This window comes from Anopheles coluzzii, chromosome 2 (genome assembly GCF_943734685.1).
Source record: "Anopheles coluzzii chromosome 2, AcolN3, whole genome shotgun sequence".
In the NCBI taxonomy this organism is placed as follows: domain Eukaryota; kingdom Metazoa; phylum Arthropoda; class Insecta; order Diptera; family Culicidae; genus Anopheles; species Anopheles coluzzii.
In genome coordinates, this window is record NC_064670.1 from 86,218,370 (window position 1) to 86,245,096 (window position 26,727).

A 26,727-nucleotide genomic window follows, 5' to 3' on the forward strand; every position below is an offset into this window, starting at 1 on the left:
ATTACAAGACGGTATTGTATTCAAACGATCACCTTCTAATAGGCTAAAATTATACGTGCCAACAGAAATGGTTAATAATCTGATACGATCAATACACGAACAAATAGGTCATTTGGGAGCCGAAAAATGTTGCAACCAAATAGATCAGAATTATTGGTTTCCTAACAGAAAAACACGGATAATAAACTTTATAAATAACTGCTTGAAGTGCATTATTCACTCTGCTCCATCTAGAGTAAATAATCGGAACCTTCATAGCATCCAAAAAGAACCTTACCCATTTGATACCTTGCACATTGACCATTTTGGACTGCTACCTACATCATCTTTAAAGAAAAAATACTTATTGGTAGTAATAGACGCATTTACGAAATTCGTTAAATTGTATCCAACAACTTCCACTAGTACAAAAGAGGTGTGCAATGCTCTAAAACAATATTTCTCTTACTACAGTCGACCTAAAAGAATAATTAGCGATCGAGGTACATGCTTTACTTCAGCCGCATTTTCCAATTTCCTTTCTTCTCGCGGAATTAGCCATGTGTTGAATGCCACAGGATCACCACAAGCTAATGGTCAAGTGGAAAGGGTCAATCGCATTATTCGTCCCATATTGAGCAAATTATCAAATCAGACCGACCATGTAGATTGGGTGACCCATTTGCTATCTACAGAATACGCTCTTAATAATACCATTCATTCGTCCACTCGTTTTTCCCCTTCTATGCTATTGTTTGGTGTTAACCAACGAGGCCCTTCAGTAGATATATTGACCGAATATTTAGAAGACAAAAACAAAGCATTTTCAGATTTAGAAACTATACGTGCAGAAGCATCATTCAATATTTTAAAATCACAACAAAATAATGAGAAACAACATGCTAAACACCATCGCCCTGCTCCCGTATTCAATGAAGGAGAGTTTGTTGTAATTAAAAATGTAGATAACACACCAAATTCAAACAAAAAACTCATTGCCAGATATAAAGGTCCATACGTTATCCACAAACGTTTACCTAATGACAGATATGTTATACGTGATATCGATGGAATACAAATGACGCAAATACCATATGATGGAGTGTTGGAGTCGGACAAGTTGAGAAGATGGATAGTGCCTCTGGGGGGAGCTTGATCGGAATATGTTCATAAAGCTACACTTAAGATTAAGGGTAGGGCTATACATATGCAGGAAAAATTGAGGTCAATTTCTCGTCAGGATGGCCGAGCTGTAGAAATTAGAAATTCGAATTTGTATATACCTCACACATACACCTTGACATCCTTACACATACACCTTTTCTATATGTACATCTTGTTTGTGCGATCACACCTAGGTTTAAGTATCTCAGGCAATACTGTCAAATAGAGATGTCATTCGTGATTGAGCGCTAAAACAGAAAACACGCAATTCTTCAGCCTTCAGTTAATTCTTCCGAAATTAAGAAAGATTACAATTTGAATTCATCCATACTTGATATTTACTGAGTATTTAAATAAACAGCCAAATCAAAATTTATTTAAAAAATACTTAAATCGTCAGAGTCTGATATGATATTGAGAAGGAAATATACATGTTTAACGCTATATTTAATTAATGGATTTAATAAAAAAAAACAATGTGCATGATGCTAAAATCACTCAAAACAGTGCCAAAATAAGTTTGTCTTCTAAGCAAATAGTAATAGGTATGTTTCGAAACAAGTCTATTGAGAAAATAAAACAAGATTGATGTACAGTGGAGCGCCTTTTATCCGGGTTTATCGGGACTTGACCTCGCCCGGAAATGCGAATAACACGGATATTGAGTCAAATGATATATTTTATCACCAACTCCTGATTAAGTTTTGGAAAAAAATCTTATTTTTTGATAAAAATAACCCAGTTTTTATTAACTTCACGTTTTTCCAATGAAAATATTTGAAATTTGCCATGCATTATAGTGTTTTTTTTGTTACAATGTGCTCCTATAACCGCTTTTTCAAATACCTTCCTCATAACGCAATGTCACCTTTGTATTGAACTGTCATTTCTCAACAGCACGGATAAACGGTAAGCCGGATAAAAGGTACTCGTATAAACGGTGCTCCATTGTATATTCTGTTTTATATGTATCTGATTTTGTTCTTTTTTATGAATGTGTTCAAATACCAATACCAAAAGAATATTTTTTTAGTTACGCTCAATGGCATGTTTGATAAGTTTTGCAAATTTAGAGTGCGTCCCACATAACCGCTAAGCAAACAATTAGCTGTGTAACTTATTCAAAAATGTTGGGAAAACATTTAAAAAATCTTGAGTGTAAGCTTAATATTGAGAAATCTCTGCATAACTTACCAGATTTGTTTCAAATTACAACCCAACCAACTTAAATCATGTTTCGACTTTCGATGTTTAAAATTAAAAACAATCCAACGATACGATTTCATTCATTTTATTTTCTTCGTCACGTTGGGAATGTTGATGTGAATACAATCGTCTGTGTTGTCGCTTCAATCAACTAACGCATTTCTTTTCTTCGTTCAATAATGCTTAACTGTATTGAAGCATAACAATTGCTTCAATCGCACGATCAATTCGATTATAATTTGTGATTTATTTGCATAAATCTGTCTGGCAACGGTTCACATGCTCGTCATACATTTCTCGTTAGCAATTAAATTAGTTGTCTACACGTGATCGTTAAAGGGTAAGTAACAATAGTTTTTCTCTCTCCTCTACTCGATGTCTTTTTTGTGTGTGATACAGTTATGTTGGGTGCGAAAGGGAAAGGATAAAATAAATCGATGATTACACTAGCTAGACATAATTTCTCATCACTAGAAGCTATCGCGGATAGGGAGGTACTGTGGGAATGAGGGACCTACTACAAAGGAAACAGTTAGAGGAAAGGAATAGAGACAAACAAAAAATCAAACAAACAGACCAGATCCTATCCAATCGAGGTTCACAATTAAGGTTTATGTTGAAGCATGAAATCACAGTTGGTGTAATTTGTAAAAATATAAAAGTGGTGATGGAAGTCGATGGCTATGCATCACACGATCTGCAGCCCGGACGGGTGCAGTATCCCGTGATGGTGCTGCTGCTGATCGAAATGGTCCTGCTCCATCTGCTCCTTGAGTATCTCCAACTCCCGAATGCCGGACACGGTCACCTCGTACTTGTGCATCATCAGCGAGCGGTAAAAGTGGAGCGCGAACGCCACGAAGATCACCAGCACTGGAATGAGCACTATGCAGGCCGACCAGGCGGCCGTCGTGTTGAGATCGTAAAACTTCACCCAACACAGGATGGCGATCTCGAGCAGAAAGAGGATTAGGCCGAGCAGGGTAGAGAAGGCCCACGCCGTCTCGATGTACCAGTGTAGCCGCTCGTGGGGCGATTCGTGTACGAGCGAGATGCTGTGCAGGTTGCACACCGTCTCGATGTTGGGCAAGATGCAGGTGCTGATCATGAGCGCCAGCATGTGCACCGCCACCAGGAGCGTGGTGCACACGGCGAACGCTATCAGCATTGCCGATGGCACTTTGGTATTTTCATCCAGCTGCACCTCAACCATAGCGACCTGTGAAAAAGGAGCGAGAAGTAATAGTTCGATTAGTGGAAACAGTTTTTCAACGTGCACGAAACAATGTAATTGCAACGATTTCGTGCGATAAACATAACAATTCCTTCCTAAAACCTCACGCACTACAGAGGCACGTGGGCGCTAATAACAAAATTCATGCCATATGTTTTCACATCAACATGGACATGTGAAAATTAAGTTTATTTCTCCACGAGGTCACGCGTCGTGAATGAGATCGGAATTTTTCGGACGACCATCTTTCCAAATGGAAGGTTACATATCCGCAAAGAAAAGAAGCTCGTTAATCATAATCATCTTGTGCGGGCATGTGCGCGCGATGGTAACGACGATTTGTTATAGTTTCTGAGCAGTGGAATGTTTCCCGCCGTGGTAGTTGGGCCCATTGGGTGGGATACTAATGGTCGTCCCCGTGTTCTATGTTGGTAACACACGCTCCGTAACCGTTACCCAAAAAAAAAGAAAATACAAGAAAAAAAACCGCATCCGAAACCGTTCACCCAACCGGTCACAAAGTTTATGATCGCTTGTAAATTGTGTTGGTCACTTGTTGGTGCCGCATTAGATACACACACACACCCCGCACAGCACAGAGTGCGTAACACGGAAGCGCAGCAGAGTGAGTTCGGGGGCAGCGGAAAGCAGAAATGCGTTGAGCCGTGTCCGTGTATGTTTTTTGTTGGCAATGCAAATTGCTATCGCACAGCAGCTTCTGCCCCCGTCCGTCCGGCACGAAATATCAAAACAACCTGCCTGCCCGCCGGGAGGTGTATATGTGTGTGTTCTACGAGGTTGAATAAAAATTCAGATGGCTAGGATTAAACTATTTTTAAAATAAACGGAACCATCCGCAGCAACCTGGCGTGGCGCGCGGCTTTTCTACTGAACACTCAACTGAAGCAGACCGACCAGGCCCGCCGGCCGGTGTCCCTGCTTGCGAGACCTGCCCCCAAGCAACACCGCAACACAGATTGTATCCCAAATGCCGTTGAACGACACTGACACTGACAATGACCCCCAAGAATGCGTGGATGAAGGATAGGAGAGGCTGACGACTCTAAGCGAATGCGGGGGAAACAAACTATTGGCGAGGAGTGCCCGTTTGATACCGTCCCTTAACTGTGTTCTTACTTACCATGGCAAATCCAGACAGCAGGGCGGACGTTTTACTGGAAGCTTTTAGTTTCGCACGGCTCAGCTGTAGCTTTCGCCAGGACAGGTAGTTGGGTGTGTGCAGATCATCGCCGGTTTGTGACATTGTGCTTAGGTTGGATCGTCGCTATCAAATGAAAAAAGCAATACAAACAAAGTACTATTAATTATTCAATTCCAAAAATGGCTTTAAAAACGGGAAACCAAAGGTGAATGTAGAGAGGGAAGAGGATGGGGTACAATTTGCTTTACGGTCGCTTACAAACGCTTCCTGGGCGAAGAGTGATGACGCAGCGCCCCCGTGAAAGCTGGCGCCCGCTGCACCGAGACCACTGAGCAGTCCCGTGTTGACACTGCAGCTGTTCGGATGCGCACTGCCACCGGTCCAGAAGTCTCCAACGCCGGATGCACCGCCGAAACCACCGCCGCCACCGAGCGCGGACGACGACGAGTGCGACCGACTGGTACGTACCTTCGGTACCGGCTGTGGACTAACCCTGAGCGCTGTGGCCGGTGTCGCCGTGGCCGGATGGTTGAAGTTGCGATAGAGTGGCGAGTTCAGGCAGAGGTTCGATTGTGAGCAGCTCGGATGTAAATGCATTGTTGTTTCGCCGGCCAAGGCGGGTGCGCGCGCGATGAGATCGCGCGCTCTCGAGCGCAGGAGCAAAAAGTGTCGGTATTTGAATTTCGCGCGAGAGCGCCCCACAACACACTAGATTTTCTCACACCGATTGCGCTGCTCACACACAGACCAAACTGCGGCTCGAGCTGCGCTCTACCACAACGCGTCACAATCACCGCACGTGCCGTGTGCCGGGGGAGCTTGATGCAATCTTGCAAAGTGCATTTAAAATTTTTGCAACCGTTTTCACCTTCAGTTCTTTGGTCTAGTTGATACAAAAAAGGGGCAAATTTCAAGCTAAAAAGAAACAATCATACCGCACAGTGAAACAATTGAATTGTCATTGCTGTGCGCACTGCAGTTGTCCATTCGCGCACTCATTTACAAGCCCCATCGTAGTGCACGTGAGAATGGCGATCTTTCACTCAACAGCACTGGGATGGCGGCAGAGGTGGCGGTGGAAATGCTCTCTCATGCGCGGGGAAGATGTGCAGCAACACACAGCAGCAGATCGAGCTCATCGTCATCGCCATCACCAACACAGCCGCCCCGTGCACAAATTCTGCTCGCGGTGAAATGCGATCAACGTTCACGATTTCTCACAACGACGCCTGCGCTTGTGTCCACTCTTAATGGGTTCGATGTGTGAATGAGCTGTGTTAGGTGGAGAGCTGTTTGGTTTGTCACCTTTAGACCGCTGCCCACCCACACCTTACAAACAACAAAACGGCAGCGGCTAAACGCAAACACTCGCCGTTGACAAAAATATCACCCAAAACATTCCTTTGCAGCGGGGCGAGTGGTGTACTATTACCACTTAATGTTCCACCATCTAACGGTCACCCTAACGGACATCCGTGGCCAAGATGTTCTTTGTGTGTGTGTGAGTGGTTTTTTTGTGAACATTTTCCGTAGCGCGTTCGTTTCCACAGGAAAAGGAGACAAAAAAGGTAGAAGCAACTCCAGACCGTTTGGTTCACAGTTCAAGCGAGTCGACATTTGCACATTCCTCCATGGCGTACAAGAGAGATGATTGAACGAACAGCTGGTTCGGGGTCACACACGTATGCTGTTTGGTATTTGTTGGCTGCCAACAGTAAATGATTTGCCAGGGTTTGAACTACCATTGGTAACGATTCTGGTTCATAATTCGACGTACTAGAGGCGTTTTACCATAGGAAAAGGGTAACATTACTCATACAAAGTGCCGCTATGCAGCATAGATAAGACCGTTCAAACAGAACTAAATTTGGCCATCGTTTCGAAAGGTTGAATTGGAATTATAACGACCATCGACACTACGGGCTATTAGAGATTGTTTTACTTTCTTATCATTTTACTGGCTAATCGCGACTGCAGATAACAACGAACAACATTGCCTCCGCTTGATCGTAAGCCTCTCGCCAGGCAAGACTCGCCCTCACAATGCTCACATAGGACAGCGAAAGTGTTTCTCTCCTATCACCATCTAATACAACAGCACAATAATGCACTTTTCATCGTATCTGCCTCACTAACATGCGGATTGTTGACTTTGCAAATAATACACAGCATACGTCGTAGTTTTAAAATTCGAATCCACTAAGCGCCTATGTGGTCGTGTATGTTAGATGATATTGATAAGACTGTTCCGAACTAATTCCGAAGCAATAAGTTTCCGCAATCAATATCTAATCAATGCCGCCAAGTCTGGCATGCACTACACAACACAAACAACCAAACGAACACACACTAACACTCTAATATTAATATTCCATCGTCCCTGCGAACGGTTCAAGGTTTCGACCGTCTAATAAAACACCGTACTCTCTGTTGTTGTCGTCGTCCCTAGTGCGCTTATTTGGCAACGAGCACGCACGGCCCACTGTGTGACTGACGATGTCGCGTCGCTAGAGCAACCCCGAACGAACTACGCCAACTAACCAACTAACATACTGAATCCTCAATCACCCCACCGGTAACCGAACCCAAAGAATAGAATATCATGTGTCTGGCTGGCTGTTTGTGCCCGCTTTATGCTACATGAGAAGTCAGTGGACGCGAATCGACCTGATGATGATGATGATGATGATGACGGAGTACATTCACGGCACACAACAGCGAGGAAGCTGGCGATCGTTTGCGAGAGTGAATTCGCAAACTCACGTGCTCCTATGATGATAGTTTGTTCCCTAGCTTGATTGCACTATTGCCCCACTACCGGTCGGAAAACTCGGCACGGCGAAGTGTTTGCAGCCTCGATATCAAGATGCACGCACACAGCTTTATGGCTTAAACGCGATCGCGAAAGGGCAATCACGATCAGTGCAACACTGCCGATATGCTGCTCACAACTAATGCACTCGTGGGGTGCACACTCCTCTATGCAACGAATTTGGTTTCGCGTGTGAAATGTGAAAAGTGAAGCGCTCTTTCCACCGATAAATTGCCGTCTGCTTTCACTCGGAGTGCACGCTTTACTGACCTGCCCTTTAGCTGGCTGGCTGGCTGATGTTGTGTTCCACACGCCCCACAACAACAAAAAAAGAAAACCTCTGCACCCTGGGGAAATTCCAAACCCATTTCCACCCATGCTGTGCTGGGAATGTTATGAAAGACGGGCTGGTTTTTTTGTATTCGTTTCTTTTACAGTTTAGAGTGAAACATCCTTCAACACACCCACGGTCACGGACATACGGTCAAGTTGCCACCTGCTATGGATTGGCGGTAGCGATGTGTGTGCGTGTGGTTTTGTGTGGTTGAAAGAGCATAACCGCGGCTCAACCACTTCATCATGAAGATTTATTAAAGCACATTAGTTGTGCTTTTTATCACACTGTATTGAGAAAAGTTATAAATGTCGGAAATATGTACAATTCTCTTAAAATTATGAATATTGCTCACATGTAGCATTTTCATAAAATATTGAAAAAAAACAGCTTTAGACAATTGAAAGTAACATAAAACATCCTGATAGCAGCATGAATGGTTTAAAAAAGCAATTCTACTTTATCAACCAACAAGCAACCCAAATAGCGTCGCTTAACCATCCATTGCTCTCTAAGCCGGGACCGGTCGCGAGCTAGTGAGCACAATCGGCAAACACGAAACTGTTACAACCAGGTAAATATTTACATTTCGATGAATGATCACGATCACGAAGCGACCGTAAAAGTGGCCCATACACGGCCTCAGCGGAACCTACCACAGCAAATGCGTCATCCGGTGGCGGTTAGGCGAAAAAAAAAACACAAAATACAAACTACGGCAGAAGCAGAAACAGGTTCAAAGCGGAGGAAGAGCATTTAGCACTGGGCCTTACCTTGTTGTGCGTACTGCAAATACTGGTTCGGTTGTTCCAACTGGAAGCGCCGCCGTGGCCGCCGTGCGGTGTAAGACTGTGGGTGCTGTTGTTGCCGATGCTTCCACTGTGGCTGTTGCCGTTGCTGCCGATGTGAAGGTGCGCGTGATTCAGTCCCGTCCCGTTGCCGACGTTCGGGTGGTGATGGACGACTCCGTTGCCGTTTCCGGTTCCGTTCGGCTGATGGCTAAGGCCCGTCTGATGTAGCTGGCCAGTGCTGAAGGTTTTTGGTGTTACCGCCGTCCCGAGCGTAGTTGCGAGTACCGTATCGATTCCGGCCGTACTGGTGCTCCACACCGACACCGTACCATTGCTAGGGGGGGCGAGTTGGGAGGGAAAGTTAACAACAGGACTCCATCGCGTTGAGTATCACGAGCTAGCGGAGGAAGAAACACTTTGCTGCGCTAAGCGTGTGCGACGGTTTTGGCACAGGAATGTATCGAAGATAGCTAGCAACTAAATCTAAAAGACTCTAATTCACAACATTCAAACTGGGAACGCAAACAAAAAACACACACACAAAACAATGAAATTAAGCTAGGTCGAATGTTTATATTTTTCTGACGTGTGTGTTGTACGACTGGAACAACATGCACGTGGAAGAGGTGATATCATTATACGTTTGCAGATAGGGATCCACCGACGTGCAATTTTGACAGATGAGAAGCGTCCATCACTATAGCATGAATACATTCCACCATTTTATTTTCACATGATAGTCAAGATGTAGTGTGATACAATCTTTGGTTGACAAAAAAGCTAACAAATTTTTTGTATTCCTCTTGAAATGTTCAATAAAAAATTGGAAGCGTTATATTTTTAACGAACTTTTCGAGCAGCGTTTTCAAACTGCTCGAGCTGTTCGAGCTTGTGAATCCAATCTGATCCGGAACCACTAGTACTGCACTGTGGGCTCCGTTGTTGTATGAATTGAACATAATACGATATTTTTGTTCATACATAGACCGTGTTTGTCATGTATTTTATATTTTTTACTTTGCTATCAACAAAATCAATTCCTTAAAAAGGGTGAAATTATGTTTTTTTTTACAAATAACGTACACAAACTCCAATTCTTCAGTTGAACCCAATGCAGGACAACAAACCCGCCATTTCAAATTCTAAGCCGGCTGCAATAGTCGCTTGGATGACATATTGTTGTTGCATCCGGTAAGTGCATTTTGTACTTGTACCGTTTTATTTTATTTGTTTCAATAAATTTACTCAATTTAGAATGATTAATTAATAAATCTGATGAAATTATAATTTATCATCATCAACTGTAGTAAATTTTTCCTGCAAATTTATCCCAAATCTGTAATATCTAACAATATTCTAACGGATGTAAACAATAGCAAAGAATCAACCATTTCTAAGGGATCTAATTTTCAATTCACTAAATAAAGCGTACGTAGCATTCCAAAACGTGTCAAAGCAATGTGAAGTGTAGGTTGGCAGCGACTCCAAACCACATGCCCTTACACGCACTCAAATCTAAGGCATGGTTCCGCTACACCCAGTCATTAAGCCACGATTTTCATTATCTTCTCTTACTCGAACTCGCCCGGTAGGAGGCACCGAAGGGAAGCAATAGAAAACGAAAGCGCCTCGACCAACGAACAGGTTTTTACGGTCTGGTCGTTAAGCCCAGATGTGCATATGGCAGACGGTCGTGCATATGGCAAGAAAAAGCCCGGTTCAATCGGGCCCGTTGCACCGCTGGGGGAACTTTTCACTCTCATCCTCATTAACGCCCCGCGAACGCCGCGAAAGGGCAAGAGAGCGCACGATGTGCAACGAGAAACGATTGGGTCACCAGTAGTGTGGTGGACCGACTGCCTGATGATAATAATCAACGACTATCGGAATCGCACACCCTGGCCCAGTCGGTTAGCGTTAGAGAGATGAATAAAACATGTTCTATTCCGTGGCAGGCACAGCGAGAATGGATTGAAGAAGCAAAGTACAACCACCGTCCCTATCTCCACGTTATAGCCAGGTGGAATAAGTTCAAATGGCAACAGGTGTGCTGTAATAGTGCTCTTATCTTTGCCCCCGGCTAGAGAGTTGCGCGCTTATGTAAATCGGTACCGGAATTCATCGTACTAATTTGTCTAGCTATCCATCATTGCGTGTCATAGTAGGCAGGATTTGAATTCAGACCTACTAGATGGAAGATAGGCCGTAATGTAGGGATGAAGTAATCCGGTCGAGACACGAGAGCCACTAATCATAAACGGAGCTGTGTGAAATAAAGTTATGACGATATAAACTCCACACAATCGTCGCCCTAATCAGCTCTACTTAGAAGGGAAAACAACATTCTCGACCGGATATCATGGCCATGCGGGGCAACTCTTCCGCTCACAAACAACGGTCCACAAAGTAAGCTGCCATTAGTGAACCAACCTCCAAGAAGAAACCCAACGTGCCGTCAAACTGGCCAACCGTGCCCGCTCGTATCGCACCGAAACCCTCGTCCCCTAGTCGGCCATCCCAAAGCAAAGGTGTTTAACGGCGCAATCATTTGTTAAGATTGCTATCTCACGAATCGGAACCTAGAAGGGCTGACTGTGCCAAACAACAACAGCAACAACAACAACACACCTCACAAGCCAGCCAACAAACACAACAACAACAAAAGAACCACAAATAAGTCCATTTGTGGTGCGTGATTGAAGAACATAAGCCGCGGCTAATTTAAATAGCTCGGCTACATTGGATTATGAAATGATGATGTGTGAGCGAGCACCCTCTTATCGCTCCTACCCTATTGGGTGACCCATTCGCCCCGCGAATAATGTCCCGTGCACACTATTAGGGTCCGGCATTGCAACAATGGAGCGGGGCAAACAAAACATGCACATTAGGCATATTCACACAGCGCACGCTGATGAGTCAAGGTTGATAAGCGATGCATCAGCATGCTCGATGATAAGCGCATTTACCTTCGTCCAGCATCTGTATGCTTTGCAAGACAAGGACAACCACAACGGGAGGCTGTCCCAAAAGGCTTTTATAAATATTATCATAACGATTTTAAAACAATTTAAGCGCACACACACACCGAAACAAAAGCACAACTCACGTTCGGTCGGATCGAAAAGATGAAAAATGGTTTATTAAGCGGTGGCGCATTTTATCCCTCGCTCCCTTCCCGTTTCCGTCACAGCACAAATTGAACAAAAAAGCATTGATCTCGAAACCGCAACCTCATCCCGGTTGCCCATCCCAGCTAATCAACATTTTAAAAGGCAGTTAAATCGCCCTACCGCCTTTCTCCACCACCGCCCGGTTTCGCGGTCACGTGTTAGCATTGCACTTCGTGAAATCTGAGCAGAAAATCCCACCTCCTCCCCATCGGACAGGGAGGATAAAAAAAGAACACTTTACCCGTTCTCGAGTGGAACAACATTTGTTTACAAATTCCGATCGGCAGAAGCGGCATATTGTTGAAGCTGTTCGATAAATCGCGCCAAAACGTGCGCCCACGTTGCCGAACGAACGGCCGTGTCGCCATGACCACCGGTGCAGCACACCGAGCTGCACCGAGCCTTCCACTGTCAACCGACCGACATCTCAACGGCAACGTCAGAGTGGGGATGTTGCCCGGGAAGCGGCAATTAAATCCAATTGATTGCCCCGTGGTGGCATTAGTTATTCCTCGATATCCGTTATTTATGGTGCCGGTGATTCGAGGAAGCAACAGTGTCAGAAAATACCTGGAACCGTGCCATCAGCATAGCGTGCCATCTGTCACGAGCTCCGGAAGCGGCACCCCCGAACTGCAAGGGAACCCCGTCGCTACCCGAGCTAAGGAGGCTGCCGATGACACGAGCAGATGACACACGATCAGGAAGTACCGCATTAGCGCCATGTGAGCACGGAGCTTATGGATTTTCCGAGCTTCCCCGTACGGGTCCCCACCTTCCTGCTACCACAACTCCCCCTCCTCGGTCGTGACTGTGGGTGGTGGCAAAAGAAGATGAGAGTAATAGATGAGAGATGTCGTTACTATTATCTCTTTTTTCACCTCCATATCGCATGGTGTGCCCTTTTTTGTGCGCTACTGCTTATGACAAATGGACACGCGCGTTCCCGCGCCTACTAAGCCGACACGTGACACTCTTACAAGACGCCTGTGTGTGTATGTTTGTAGTAAACCAAACAGATCTGATACCAGAACGCAATCGGTTCGCACTTCCTTAAGGAACGGATAGTGCACACACGACGGTTGTCGGTCCGCCCACCTGGTCTGCTCTGACGTCTATTCGGTTGAAATTAATTCACCACTACGCAGTACTGGGGCGAACGAAAAAGGCGCCCCAATAATCTTGCACGCGCCAACTGCAACCACAAACTCGCACGTCAATCTACGCCAACTGTCTTGCTGAGGGAGCGTGCGGCATGCTACACTAGAACGAATCTGCATAACGATTCTACAGGTTATACTACAGGATGGGTTCCAACCTAGAAGAACTGGACCCGCGTACCCATGTGCAGCCATTCATGGACCTTTTTTGTGTGGGAGTGTCTTACTACCCCTTGCTAACCTTGAAGCTAAAAGGCTAGTAGACCAGTCCCAGGCAAGACAAACACTCTAGACGGTAGGCAAATAAGGGAGCCTGGGAGCGATCGATCAATAAATAATTCTCCGCAATTGAATGATTTAGCTCTAATTGACGTAAATACCATGGTACGGAGTGCTGATTTCTTCTTATTTCGTCGTAGTGATGCTGAGGTATGCGTTTTCATTTTCTTCCGGTAGGGTGCAGATATTATCGTATGTCATGCAATTGTTGGCCTCCAAAAATGTTCCTACTACATGTCAGTGACTTGTTTACTTTTTACAGATGTGTAATACAATACTGGCCCAAACAAGCATACACGTATAAGAACCACGCAACCAGATAGCTACGGTCCTTGCTACGGTGGGACGGTACGAGATCGTTCGTGTAAATTCTTGCTTGCTATCCATTCCAATATAAATTGTCAGATAGCATATTGGTATAAAAGCTACTAGCTGAAAACTTCTTTCCTAGTGACGTATTTACAGTAAAAAATGTGATTTACACAATAATAATATTTTGTTTATGACAAATAATTAATCAGTGTAAAAAATCAATACATGTTTGTAAGTATTAAAGGAAGTTTACAGTAAGAGCAGGATATAAAAATAAATAAATAAATAAATAAATAAATAACATCTTATGGCAGCTTACTTCAACATTTCATTGTAAAGCGCTTTTTGATTAAAAATAGGAATGAAATGAATGTATTTACACATTGATTTATTACTATTTAGCGTAAATAAATTAGATAAAAGTAATTTATTTTTGATAATTTTGCCTTACTTATTTAATTTACATTGATTATTCAGTAGTAATAAGCTTTGCTTATTTTATTCTCTATACTTCACGAAGGTGAACTTTTTCGTGAACTTTAAATTTTTTTGCCAGTCTTTTGCTAAGCTGATTGTCAAAAACTCCATGATAGTCTTGGAGTCTTGAACGAATTCAGCACCTGATGCAGTTTGAATTTAATGTATGCCAGAACTTGCAAATCACTACTTTCCCATAACATGAAAGAAATCTTGGATTGTTCATATAAAAAAGGTGACAGGACGGCTGTCATCAACTAAAGGGGCATGGTTTATGTGCACAGGGACATTATGTGCCATTGCCAAGGTTTTCGATCTAGTTCTATATATGGATGCCGCAGCTACCTAAGCCTGTATCAACATGGATTCGTGCCAAAAAGGCGATTACCAAGACTCTGGTTCACTTTGTGAGCTATTATACTAGTAAAATTGATACCGGAGCACAAGTCGATGCAATTTATACAGACCTGAAGGTAGCATTCGACTCTTTAACACACGCAACTTGTCTTGCTAAACTCCATAAGCTTCGTTGCTCGCACATGCAATATCTTAAGTCTTACCTAATGAATAGCTAATACTTCGTCAAACAACACGGGTGGCTGTATGCTCCTACCTTCTTCCCGTGGTACAAGCGCAATGACCTGACTATCTGTATCGAGAAATACTTATGTGTGTCCTTTTGTCAATGCAGGAGCCCAATTACTGCTACCTACTTCATAGACGGCATAGGCGGCAGTTAATCGACAAAATTATGCCAAAGACCTGGGCGTTCTTCTAGACTCAAGTTTGAATTATAAGCATATCGATGACAAGCCAGATGAGACTAACTAGTTGGTGTGGATATCCGGACATCTAATGAATTTCGCAACCCTATGTGCATTAAGGCTGTCTTGAATAGTATCATTCACTCGGTCTGGGAATACTCGTGCGTAGTCAGAAGCCCTACTACTGCTTCCTCAATTGTCCGATTTAAGACGATTCAACGAAAGCTCTCAAAATATTCCCTAGGCGAGATTCCCTAGCAGGATCGCCGTCTTCTAGACTGTCCTGTAGGCCTTGAGGCTCTTTTGTTTAGAAGACGCAATGCACAGTGCTCTTTACACTGGCCTGCTAAATGGTTTTATCGAGCCTTTGCTGCATAGCATCGATATCTAAGCACCATGCCGACCAGTAAGGTCTAGAGAAACTCTACGGGTTGTTCAACCTCGCTCCAGCACTGGTCGGTCTGACCCTATGTTCCGCATGTCGGATTTCTTGAACTATAATGTTTCAACCCAGTCCTTCAAACAACGTTTCCAGCTTCTGCCGTGGCTGTGATAAAATGATTGATTCTGCTATGTCTTTTTTTGTACTGTTACCCATCTTTATTAAGCCATATGGTTCGTTGAAGATTAACTAATAAATAACAATGATAATAATAATAATAATTAATATACATAAATACCGTTTTCATGCAAACGATCCTCCATTATTTATGGCATTCTGGTTGAAGTCTTAAAGTGAATTTAGTCCTAGTGGACTCCTTCGTCACTCCATTTTGTACGACTACATATATGACTTACCCCGCGCTTTGGCAGCTATCGAGCAAGACATCAGGCACATGGTAGGATTTTAAGGCCTAGCTCTCATTTGAAGACAGGTTTCTGATCGACTATACTCGAATCTAACGATTTTTTTCTTGTTTTCTTACTCTCGCAGTTTACCTTGACGAGTCATACCATGAATGTATTCCTTCTTCTAGAGTTATGTAATTTAATATGATGGTGTCGTTCCATATCATCAGAAATTATGCACACGTTATAGATCTAAAACATTTGTAATGTAAATCTCTGATAGCAGGATGAATTAAAGGAATAAATCAATGAAAAAACCACATAGCTAAGAGGATAGTTACCTATGTACAATTAAGTTATATACTATAATCTTAAGGGACGGCCCCGTGGTACAGTCGTTAACTAGTACGACTCAATATCATGCCCGTCATTGTTTCAAACCTAGAATTATCCATGGTCTCCCCGTAGCAAGAATTGACTATCCAACTGTGTGGTAATTATGTCTCGAAAGCCTGTATAACTAGGTCGGCATGTCCGCGTCGGACGTTACGTCCATGGTCAATGGTCTCCCCGTAGCAAGGATTGACTATCCAACTGTGTAGTAATTAAGTCTCGAAAGCCGGTATAGGCCGGCATGTCCGCGTCGGACGTTACGCCAAAGAAGAATAACAAATATTATCCGAAAGATGCAATGGTTCTTTGAAAAGGAAGGAGTTTAATTGAGAAAAATACTAGGATACTAGACTAGACAAGATAATGTTTAAGATGTTAAAATAGATTAATAATTGCAGTGAAAAATTAGGCATATTTAATCTAAGCTATAGTGCCTTAAATCCCCTTCTACAGATACACTGTCTATCAACCGGAAAAGGTTAAAATCATTGGCCCATCTGAGTGGAAATAAAAATTCCATAAAACAAACCACCACCGTGCACGCAATGTTATCGGAAGGCCTTTTGTTTGCGCTCTTACCCGTAACGCAAAGGTTGCAATATACTTTCAGGTAATAAAATAAATATTAAATTAAGTCCAACACAAATTCCTCGTCCCAACTGTGGCGAATTTAAACCAGCTGAATTTGTAGCAAACATAACGGCCAAACTTTCACTCTATCACCTGAGGCTTCGGTTGTTCGATGCTGCGTTCCTAATGCCTACACACGCCCGGAAGTTCGGAATCCAAAACAGCAACGACCGAGGCGCAACCGAGGGCCGGTTTGTGGAGGAAAGAAACAACACAGCGACAGCCTACAGCATTACCAACGGCATTTGCCAATCATTCTACTCGTCGCACGGTTTGGTCGCATCCGTGGGCCAAAGCCCGTCAGACTGTCGACGACGACAACGGTCCATCGACCATCGCCGCGATAGCATCGACCCATTGTCAGCTGAGCGATGGTGGTGTTCCTTCCGGCATGGCGCGATTATAATGTTTCGTTTACGCACGATCTGCTCCTTAAATGGTATCGGGGCCCGGGTCCTCCGCTCGACGATGTATCCCCATCGAGCTTCCCCAGAGACTCATAAACTTTATTAAATTTCACGCCGTTTCGGTGCCTTTGTTCCCGGCCGTTCGGTACCGCTCGATGGCTTGCCCAATGGTAGTGATGGCAGAGTGCTTGGCGAATGACACTAAACCTGAATGCTGATTCAATTGTCACCGTTGCAGGCTGCTGAAAGCCCCAACCCCCTATCGTGTAACTGACCTTGGCGCATTGCGGGTGTTTGGGCCCGATGGCAATGGTGCGTCAATCGCGATGAGCTAGCAGTGGACATCATCCTCGTGCAGAATCGGCAGACACCGAACGGAAGGGAGGGAACACAAACATGCACATGGTGGGAAGCTTTTTACACAAACCGGAAACCTTCCTTTGCTGCCAGCGCGATATGCGAATTGAAGCCTTTCTCGGCTGAACCCTGACCTGGAGGTCATTGTGATCTCGTCGGGTGGCATATTCCTCCGAGTCATTTTGTTTGATTGATTTTAACATACGCAATTAAAATAGCATATTCGATATTTTGTGTTGACTTGGGAATGCATCACGGTGTTGCATGCTGTGCATCCTTGAAACGGAAACGATCACAGTGCTATTATTTGCGTTGGGATGAAACCATAATGGTAATTTATGGATGCAATTATAAATTAGAGCTCAATATTTTGCATTATCAAAAACAAACTTTGGCATAAAGTGCACTCAAGCTGGTTCGCTTTAGAAAGCTAAACCATCGTTTCTTAACATTCCTCTATGCCCTCTTATTCTTCTTGACTCCACTTCTATCGGCAAAACTCGACAAAAATAGCCTTCCACGTGTAATTAATTGCCTTCCCTCAGGTGTTGTTCGTCAATGTTTTTGTAGCAACGGAGACTCCCGCCGCGTCCCAATCAAATGAAGTTTCGGGCAAGTTCTATTTCGGTAACCAAGATTAAGCGCCAAGTCATTGCGCAAACCGGTTCGGTGGGTGTACTTTCCGTTTCGGGCCGAGTAGTGCGGTTACCCAGCGAACGCTGCCCTCCCTAAACCTGAAAGGGCATGGTGGTGAGCCCGGAAGAAAGGAAGGAACGCTACACGCAAAGAAAATAGCAAAAAATAGATCGCTCAACCAAACGGGGCTAATGTAACAAATTTATTACTGGCGTCGAAGGTTTCATCCACCCAACTGTGACTGTGACCGTGTATCAGCAGTCGAGGTGTAGCTGTAGAACTATTAAAACCATGGCTATAGATTTCCATGTTTTGCTTTTTTGCTTTCTTTGGCTTCACATCTCTCTCCTAGTTCGAGTGGATTCCTCGCGCGGGTCCAAGGTTCAAGCTCAAGTGCGCTAAGCCCCACCATGATTTGCGGTGGCAGCAGAAACGTACACTACGGACAGGGTTTTTTATATTGATTTGGTGAGCTTTAAACTTGAAGGGCCCCCCTGTAAGGTGGAGAGGGTTTTTGTTGTTGCGTGGGTCGCTCTCACGAACATTCGCTTTGCCCAGACAGCTAAAAGAATAAAGTTCCATTCCATTCGTACGTTTAGCGGGAGGTGTGGAAAATGATTAAAAATTAACTACGCTGCTAGATGAAAGTGCTTATTATGCCGTGTGGTCAACTCGCGGCCTAGGTTCATAATGCAATCATTTACCCCCTTCCCGGGCAAGGCAGGAACGTAGCAAAGGGTCTGAAATACGGGGACACCCTGCCGCGATTGCCATACCGTCAAAACCGCACACCGATGCGTTAGGGAATCAGGGAAAGGGTGCCTGCTCGCGGTTCGACAATGATGACAATGACAATTAATTTGGCCACGTACTGATTGCGGCCACCATTAGCGTGGTAAACAGTATTATGCAAACCGCTTTTATTGCTATCAACGCCAAACGTCACGCGGAATGATGAACGATTAGACGCACACGCACGGCGATGGGTTCGCGTTGCGAGTCTTTGCGGACCCGTGTATGTTTGATTGTTTCTTATGGTACATGCAAATTATGTGAAAATAACATTCCATTGGTAGCGTTTATCGTGTACCGTGTGCACATTATGCCACAAACCGGCTTTATCAATCAAGTGTTTGGGAAAGTTGTCGATATGGTACGTCGGAAATAGTAGCACAGTGTAGTAACAATATAATTATGAGAGATTGGCCTAGTTTTGTTAATCAGCAACGGTAAACACATGTCTTGCTGTTGGTGTGAAATATTCATATGTAATTAGTACTTGGCTTCAAACATTACTTGAACGATCTTTGAATTTACATGTTTTGATTAATGCGCTGAATTATGAACGACTTTACGATAATTATGATATTAAAGTTTAACTGAGCATATCCACGGTAAGGTAAGTGCAGGGAAGAAATGTTTTGGGAAAGAACATTTTTTAAATATCTTCTCAAAGTATCTTCTCAGCTTGTCAGTTCCAAAGTTGTCTGCAAAAGTAATAAAAATAAATAAAAATAAAACTTCCATTTTCAAAAAAAACTTAAGAACTGCTTTGGATATTAAAGCAACGTCCACAAATCTGCAACGGCTCTCTTATTAAACTCGACCACGCTTGGACCCATCCACTTGTGATTGATTTACAGGGCATGTCCGCAGAAAAACCCATACTCTACATCCACAAACTTTGCTTCACTTAACAAATTAATACATTTGCAAGGGTTTATGCCGCCTCATGCAGCCGTTGTGTTCCATACATTGTACTTTTTTTCTCCTACGCTTTCCATTCCCGCTCCTAAAGCCACGATGACCCCACAGCACAACAGCACAAACGCATTTTTATGATTCACAAAATGTTCATAGCACCACCCATCCTAATGCCGTAAATCCCCTCCCCTACACTGGGGAACCGTGCGTACAAGCACACACACACAGAAGCGTGTGCTTTTACAAAGCTTTTTTTTTATTAAACTCGGCCGGGTGCCGGGCACTCTGGTGCAGCCGGGCGAAGCTTTTGGGTTGCGTAGCAAAGGGCGCAATTTAATCCGGTTAAGTGATTTTCGTTTCCACATCTCTCTACTGGGCTCGACTAGCGATCCAATCAATTCTCAGTGCCAATCTCAATGTCCGGATGGTGTTTTGCGTTTCGGCAAGTGTGTGGCATCATGTGCTGGTTGACGTTGATCGAAGAGTTTGGCTTTAAAAGGGGGATGTAATAAAACTTTTGTGCAGCGTCAGCAGTAGAAGGATGTAAAAAGGATTGATTGAACATTTTTTTGCTTTTTTTCCAATGTTTATTTACTCTATTTCTGCAGCTTGCAGATATAATTTGACACACATAGCTTACGCACCACTCGCAAAGCATACGCAACGGGAAAATGTGAAAAATAGTCCAACCATTCATAAAACCAGATCGACCAGACGCGATAGAAACGTGAGCTAGCCGATGCATAAAGGAAAACTTCGGTGGATAATTAAAAATAAATCTCATTTTCACTCCATAAATCCGTTCCGATTCAGCAAGCAGCAGGTCGTTCGCCGTTTAACTTGAACTGTTTTCCTTTTACTGCCGAAAACTGTTACCATTTTCCTGAATTCACCAACAAAAAAATGAGACAAATGCCCTATGCAGATGAGGGTTTAATCAAAACTCGTACCTATGCAGAAGAAGAAACTGAAGGGACAGGAACGGTAAGCTTTCAATCGTGTTCGCATTAAACATTCGCTCCGTCCCAAAAACGTCCGATCCGCGAAGAGACGTGTGTCTTTTACGCGCCATTTAGATTACGGCTTAAATGTACTGTCCTCTCCCTCCCTTTCTGCTCTCGAGGGTGGACGAAACTGGCCAAAAGTTATCGTCGGGTAAAACAATGGATTAATGATCCCCGCGGACACTGATGGACCCTGGATGGACTCGCACAATCCTGAGCCGGCCAGTCGGTAGAACTAAAAGGGAAAGCGAGAATAAAGTGAACGACCAAAGCAGAAAACCAAAAAAAAAAAAAGATAATTACTGTTTAATGATTCAGAAGGCGTACACCGGTCAATTTCTTTACGCAACTAACATTCCGAGGGTTGGGGTTTTATGCCTTCCCTTTTCTTTGTTTTTTTTTGTCCGTGACTTGTTCTTCTCGTGCGTCACACAAAACTTGCGGCCGCCACTCTCACTCACCATTCGATTAGGTTCTTTCCGCCTATCAGCTCGGATTACCATTTCCTGATATTGCAAGGTACAGGCGAATGTATCCCATCATTTGTCTTGCTGCTTTTTCCAAGAAATTGGTTCTTTATGAAGTAAAGCTGACCAGTAATTAGCATGTTGCAATACTGAAACCCCTTCCAACTTCAGTGACCTCAGACAGATGGTGCTAATTGAAAAACTATAACCTCGGAAAAGGTCAAAAGGGCCATCAAGTTGCACAAGCTGTACAATTGCTCTGATGACACTTCATCATTGCTTGAACAATGCTCTTCACCCCGCTACTTGCCACAGTGAATTACCGCAATCAGCAATGAAAGATCTTTTGAAAAGGCCGTCTGTTGAGTTTTGATCATTAACTCCGTGCACGATTCCAGTAAATCCCGGAGATGCGTCGAACGTTTGGAAATCCGGGGATCCTCTCATAAATTACGAGGAATCGGGACGTGATTTACCGTATGCAAAAGCCTCCCCATCGCGGCTAGAAGCGGCACAACGTTCTGGATAGCGACATGAGTGGCTAAAGTTGGCAACTAATTTGCGGCATACCGACACGCAGCGGTACTCATCTAATTATAAAGCATCTTATACACACACTCACATACACACGTTCAAGCTCGCTGTTGCATTTTGCATCCTCATTCCGCTCACCTAAACTTGAGCACTGATATCACATTAAACGAGACAAAAAGTGGTTGATTTGATTGAAGCAATTATAGCATTACTGGTAGAACCACCACGCACGCGGTACGTCTACCGAGCCCAGGCCACGTGAAACTGTAACAAAGCATGTTTGGGAGTATGGGAATTGGTGGTGCAACCGTTATCAACTGCGTCTCATCTACCCGGGTTCATTGTTGAATAGAGCGTGGGGGTGTCGATGAAAGTTCCAGTTGCAGTTACCGACAGTCGCCCTTTGCCGCATTGCACCCTTGGCGAAGGATTGTGTTGAGTAATGCGCTTCGCCTGAAACGATTATCAAGGGCGAAGTTTTGTCTGGTAAACTCGCGTGTGTGATTATTTATTGGATTCTGTGCTATCATGTTATGATACTGCGTTGAGTTCTCGGAATGTGGAATGCAAATTATGCTTGTTCAGGAGATTCACCTTCCGCCAGTCCCCCTCCCTCTTATATTTGTACAAGATTTTTATGTTTAATCGTTTAAAATCTGCCAAACGCCTATTGACCCAACTTTTCTTAATCTTTTTATTTTTTTTTTATTTTATCTTCTACGATGTTGGTAAAAGTAAAGCTGTGCGTAACGCCTGTTTATCTGAAACCCAAGCAGCATTTTTGTTGAACGCCTGATTTAATCGTCTAGGATAGGCAAATTGACTGATAATTCTGGCTTAGTATTAATTATTTTTATGTATTATTAAGAAAGGCAGATATTTGGAATAATTATACAAAAGTTCAGTAATCGATCACAAAAATTGTGTGATTTATAATTTAAGAATTTTAAAAATATATATTAAATTATTATTATTTTATTATCATTAACATCAATTAGTGTTTCAACAGCTTCAACAATTACTCAAATCATACAAAATTAAATAGTATAAATATTTTTTTATTATTTATTTGCCCACCTATTGGTAAAACCAGGGCAAGTAATTTGATAGTTAATGTAGTTCATCAATATATCTCATATATTTGATATACCAAATATGATTCAAATATGTTTTTTTCCTGCTTATTAATAAATATAATTAAATTAAGATTCCACTTTAAGGGTTTTTACATTTCCATGGCTTATGCTCGTGGATCACAGTGTAATGATGTACAAAAATAAAACTTTTTGGTACTTATAATGTAACAATTAGCTTACATTATCATTACAGTTATTTTTTTTATTCAAACAGTCTAAAAAAGTTGGTGGCATGGATGACAAAGGTACAATACAATTGTTGCTTGGGAATATTATAAGGCATGTAACGCTTCTCCAATGTAACGTAGAGGGCTGAGCCTTACTTTTACCAGCGCAGCGTAGGTAAATATTGACCAACCCTTTACAATTGGAACTGTTTATACATCATAACCATAAGCAGGAACAGTATAGACATCAAAACCCAAAACAGGAACTTAGTGGCAAGAACCATTGTTTTTGTCAACAAAAGACAAACTTTCCCAGCATAGTGAAAACAATCACTTTCAAACATACAACCCGGAGTCAAATGTACGAAATCCATAACTTCTTTTGAGTATAAATAAAACCAACTCCGACCATGGCAAGTCATATTCGTTTGGACTGGCTGGATAGTACTATGCCTGCGGTCGTCAAACATATTGACCTGAAGAGTCAAATTCTACAATAATGATCGTATAATTTCACGTGAAGAGCCAAATTGTTAAACCAAAAGCTAAAATGAGTGAAAGTTCTATAAAATAAACGAAATGCTAAGAGTTGCCATATCAAAGAGCCGTACTTTGCCGATCGCTGGACTATGCCCATCCTACATCTATCGACTTCTCATGTAAAGAGTTTAGTTATGTCCCCCTACCCAAGGTAAGGCCTCTAAACTCCAACGGTTCCAGTAAGGGAAACCTTGTAAAGGTTTCTATGATCGCCTAGACGATCAAGTGTCGAAAGTCCGCTTCGAAACAGTATCCAGCTATTTCGGCAAAACGATGATCTTCCTTAACGACGTTTTAACCCTACACAGCAAATTTTCTCATCCGGCTTCAGTGAAGTTTTTTACTGAAACGGTTCAGTAATAGAATATTTTACTGGTTTTCAGCATGAATGTCATGTTTTTACGGACTTTCAGCAAAAAAAAATTACTGAATGCATTTCAGTAATACGCAATTGACTGAAAATCAGTAAAATAAGTGTCAAATTAGTCGTTTCACTGGATATCAGTAAAACAAATTACTGAAAATGCAGCAATTCATTCTGTCAAATCGACCTGTCAGTCAGAACATCAAAACAAAACAATGTGGTACCCACTTGCTCGTGATGTGCAAAAAGTTGATTCGGTAGGCGCTTACAGACACCCTGGTGAAATTTCAGGTGAAATTTCGGCTTACGGGATTAATTTCAAACAATTGGCAGCCGTGCTGGTGTGTAAAATGTTTGCTACAATCCACTGTGCTTGCTGAAATTGCGTGGGGTCCGTGAGCGCTTACTGAACCATCTATACTTGCGGCGGCAAAATACAGTATAAAAACTGTATAAAACAACACAAAACATGTATGAACATGAATTGAGGAACTGGCAATCTCTAAGCATAAATAAAAACTCAATTTAAAAGAAATATTTCGTCATTTTTAATCGCTACGAACTACTGAAAAATCAGTAATATGAAAATGGCTTTACTGGAATTTCAGTAAACGAGCTGTCATTTTGGTGAGCACCGGACATTACTGAATGATTCAGTAAACATTATTTTTACTGAAAGGATGACTGAAACTTCAGTTAAAAAAATTTCAGTAAAATTTTACTGCAGTTCGGTAAAAAAAAGTTTTCTGTGTAGTCAGCGCGAGTTCAAAGATATTACATGGCAACCGTATCCAAAAACAAAACTTACGACACCTTTAACTGTCTCGTCACGCATCCTCACACATTTTAAATTGCCTACAAATCAAAACAAATTTCAGAATTCCGCATGGTGTATTCCTTGTCATGTTTACCATCGAAAATAATTACAATAGTTACAACTCACATTTTTCAAAGCAATGCATAATTTAACCTTCATGTCTTTATCCAAAACTGCACTTTTACTTATATTACCACCTAACAGTCCAAAAAAACCATATTGGTATGGAACCATTTTTAGAAATACATTGAATTTAATTAAAAAACTGATATTTAGACAATTTTTTTAAAACATATATCATCTAGGCATTCTAAACATTTTTTTTAAATTAACAACCTTACAACAAGCAAAGATAAAAGGTTTAATCTAGGCTGAGTCCATTACCTACAGGTCAACCATAAGAGCACACGCTGAGCACAGTCGGTATAGAGTAAAAGTTTGCTTACCCTGGCCGTTTCTTCCTGCTTGGATCCAGCATCTTGATAACACTGAAAACAAACTCAATCTTCCCTGCCCCCGAAACCACTATTCACAACAGCCGAATCGTTTCGTTTCACAATCCTTCTTTCTAGTACGGCGTTTGACACGCACTGACGTATGAACACTTGCTCAACACACACTGCTTCTAAACAACAATGCACAATATTTTACCCACCGAAATGCACACATTCATTGGCTGCACTTTTTGTCACTGTTGCTGATAGTGGATAAAGCTTACGTGTAGAATGCACTATTCCTCTACCCCAGCGTGTGTTTTTCACCTTTCGTGTACTCGTCAAATATGCTTTCGCTTATTTTGTATTCAGATTTGGTTTGCCCCCCGGCTTACATGGTAGGCTGCTTCATCAATAAGACATTTCCAACGGTATTTACACCACACCAACGCACACGCCAGACTGCCCAAACCGGCACGGGCAGCAACCACTGTCACTAGGTAGAGGGCTTGTTTATTTCAGCCCTCAGTTACACGGCAAAGCTTCACCGGCCTTTCGTAATATTTCTGGCGACCATCCACCACCAAAAGGTATGCGTTTAAGATAAATCTTGAAAATGCGTTCCTGTTGACAAGCGGTTTAGTGAGCACAAATAAGTTGCTGCTGCTGCTGCTGCTGCTGCTGCTGCATTATCTTTCCGGGCACACACAAGCGCAAACAAACAAAACAACAAAACACTACGACACTGCTGCGTACGGACATCGCGTTCCACACTCGCACTCGCACAAGTGGCGCTCACGACGGTTGCTTCACGAATGAACAGCGCTGTCTCAAGAGATCGCCCGTTGTCGGACGCCGGAGATTCCAGCGATCGGGCGGCGTGCGCTTACAAAAACCACGCGGCAGCCGGACGTGATCGTGGCTCGTAGACACCTACACGCACGCAAGCAGACCGCTGGTAAGCTGAACCGGCAAGTGATCGTTTGGTTCATTCCGGAGCGATTGCTTGCGATCGTTTGTTATCCAATTTGTCGGTGGATATATTGCTTTTGTAAAACATGAATCTAGCAAATGTGTCATGGATTCATCACTGTCTCATCTGATTACGTTTGCAAAAAATCGTTCAGAGTTATTTTCAGAAAACTTCAGCTGTGCAAACAATTGTACTTATTTAAACAGCTTAGCGAAACAGAACCGCATATGAATAATAATTCAATCATATATTCTGTCTAACTTTGATTTATCGAATTTGGTAGGGTAAATGGGAAAAATATAATAATTTAACTTTACTAGGTCATGCATGTTACTAACTGAACGTAAAATAATAAATAACAATCTGATTTTACTGTTAGCTACCGTCCCACAGCATGCTAAAACAACGCTGCGTAAAACGGCGGCAGTTGAACCGTGAAAGGTCACAAACCTATCGAAGAAACGGAAGCCTTTCGTCTTTCGAGACAAGATCGTGTTCAATACACCGTGTTCAAGCGCCGCCTGCACT

The 26,727-nt window shown here is 42.9% G+C and overlaps 1 protein-coding gene across 1 annotated transcript; it reads right to left on the minus strand.

Moving 5' to 3' along the window:
• Positions 1–2,418: 2,418 nt before the first annotated feature.
• Positions 2,419–26,052, minus strand: LOC120949243 (calcium release-activated calcium channel protein 1). The gene is made up of 4 exons (XM_040366423.2): positions 25,239–26,052; positions 8,665–9,016; positions 4,725–4,868; positions 2,419–3,568 (listed from the first exon to the last, which is right to left on the minus strand). The coding sequence occupies exons 1-4, from the start codon at positions 25,268–25,270 to the stop codon at positions 3,038–3,040; spliced, it is 1,059 nt and encodes a 352-aa protein (XP_040222357.1). The 5' UTR covers positions 25,271–26,052; the 3' UTR covers positions 2,419–3,037.
• Between the last annotated feature and the right edge of the window lie 675 nt (positions 26,053–26,727).

What these genes read in the sequence shown, in the direction of transcription:
- LOC120949243 (XM_040366423.2), bottom strand. Translation starts at nt 25,270, where the DNA reads ATGCTGGATCCAAGCAGGAAGAAACGGCCAGG. An exon ending in AGCAGGAAGAAACGGCCAGG is followed by an intron (nt 9,017 to 25,238) that starts GTAAGCAAACTT and finishes CGCCCCCCCTAG; the next exon opens with CAATGGTACGGTGTCGGTGT. An exon ending in TTTGCAGTACGCACAACAAG is followed by an intron (nt 4,869 to 8,664) that starts GTAAGGCCCAGT and finishes TTCATTTGATAG; the next exon opens with CGACGATCCAACCTAAGCAC.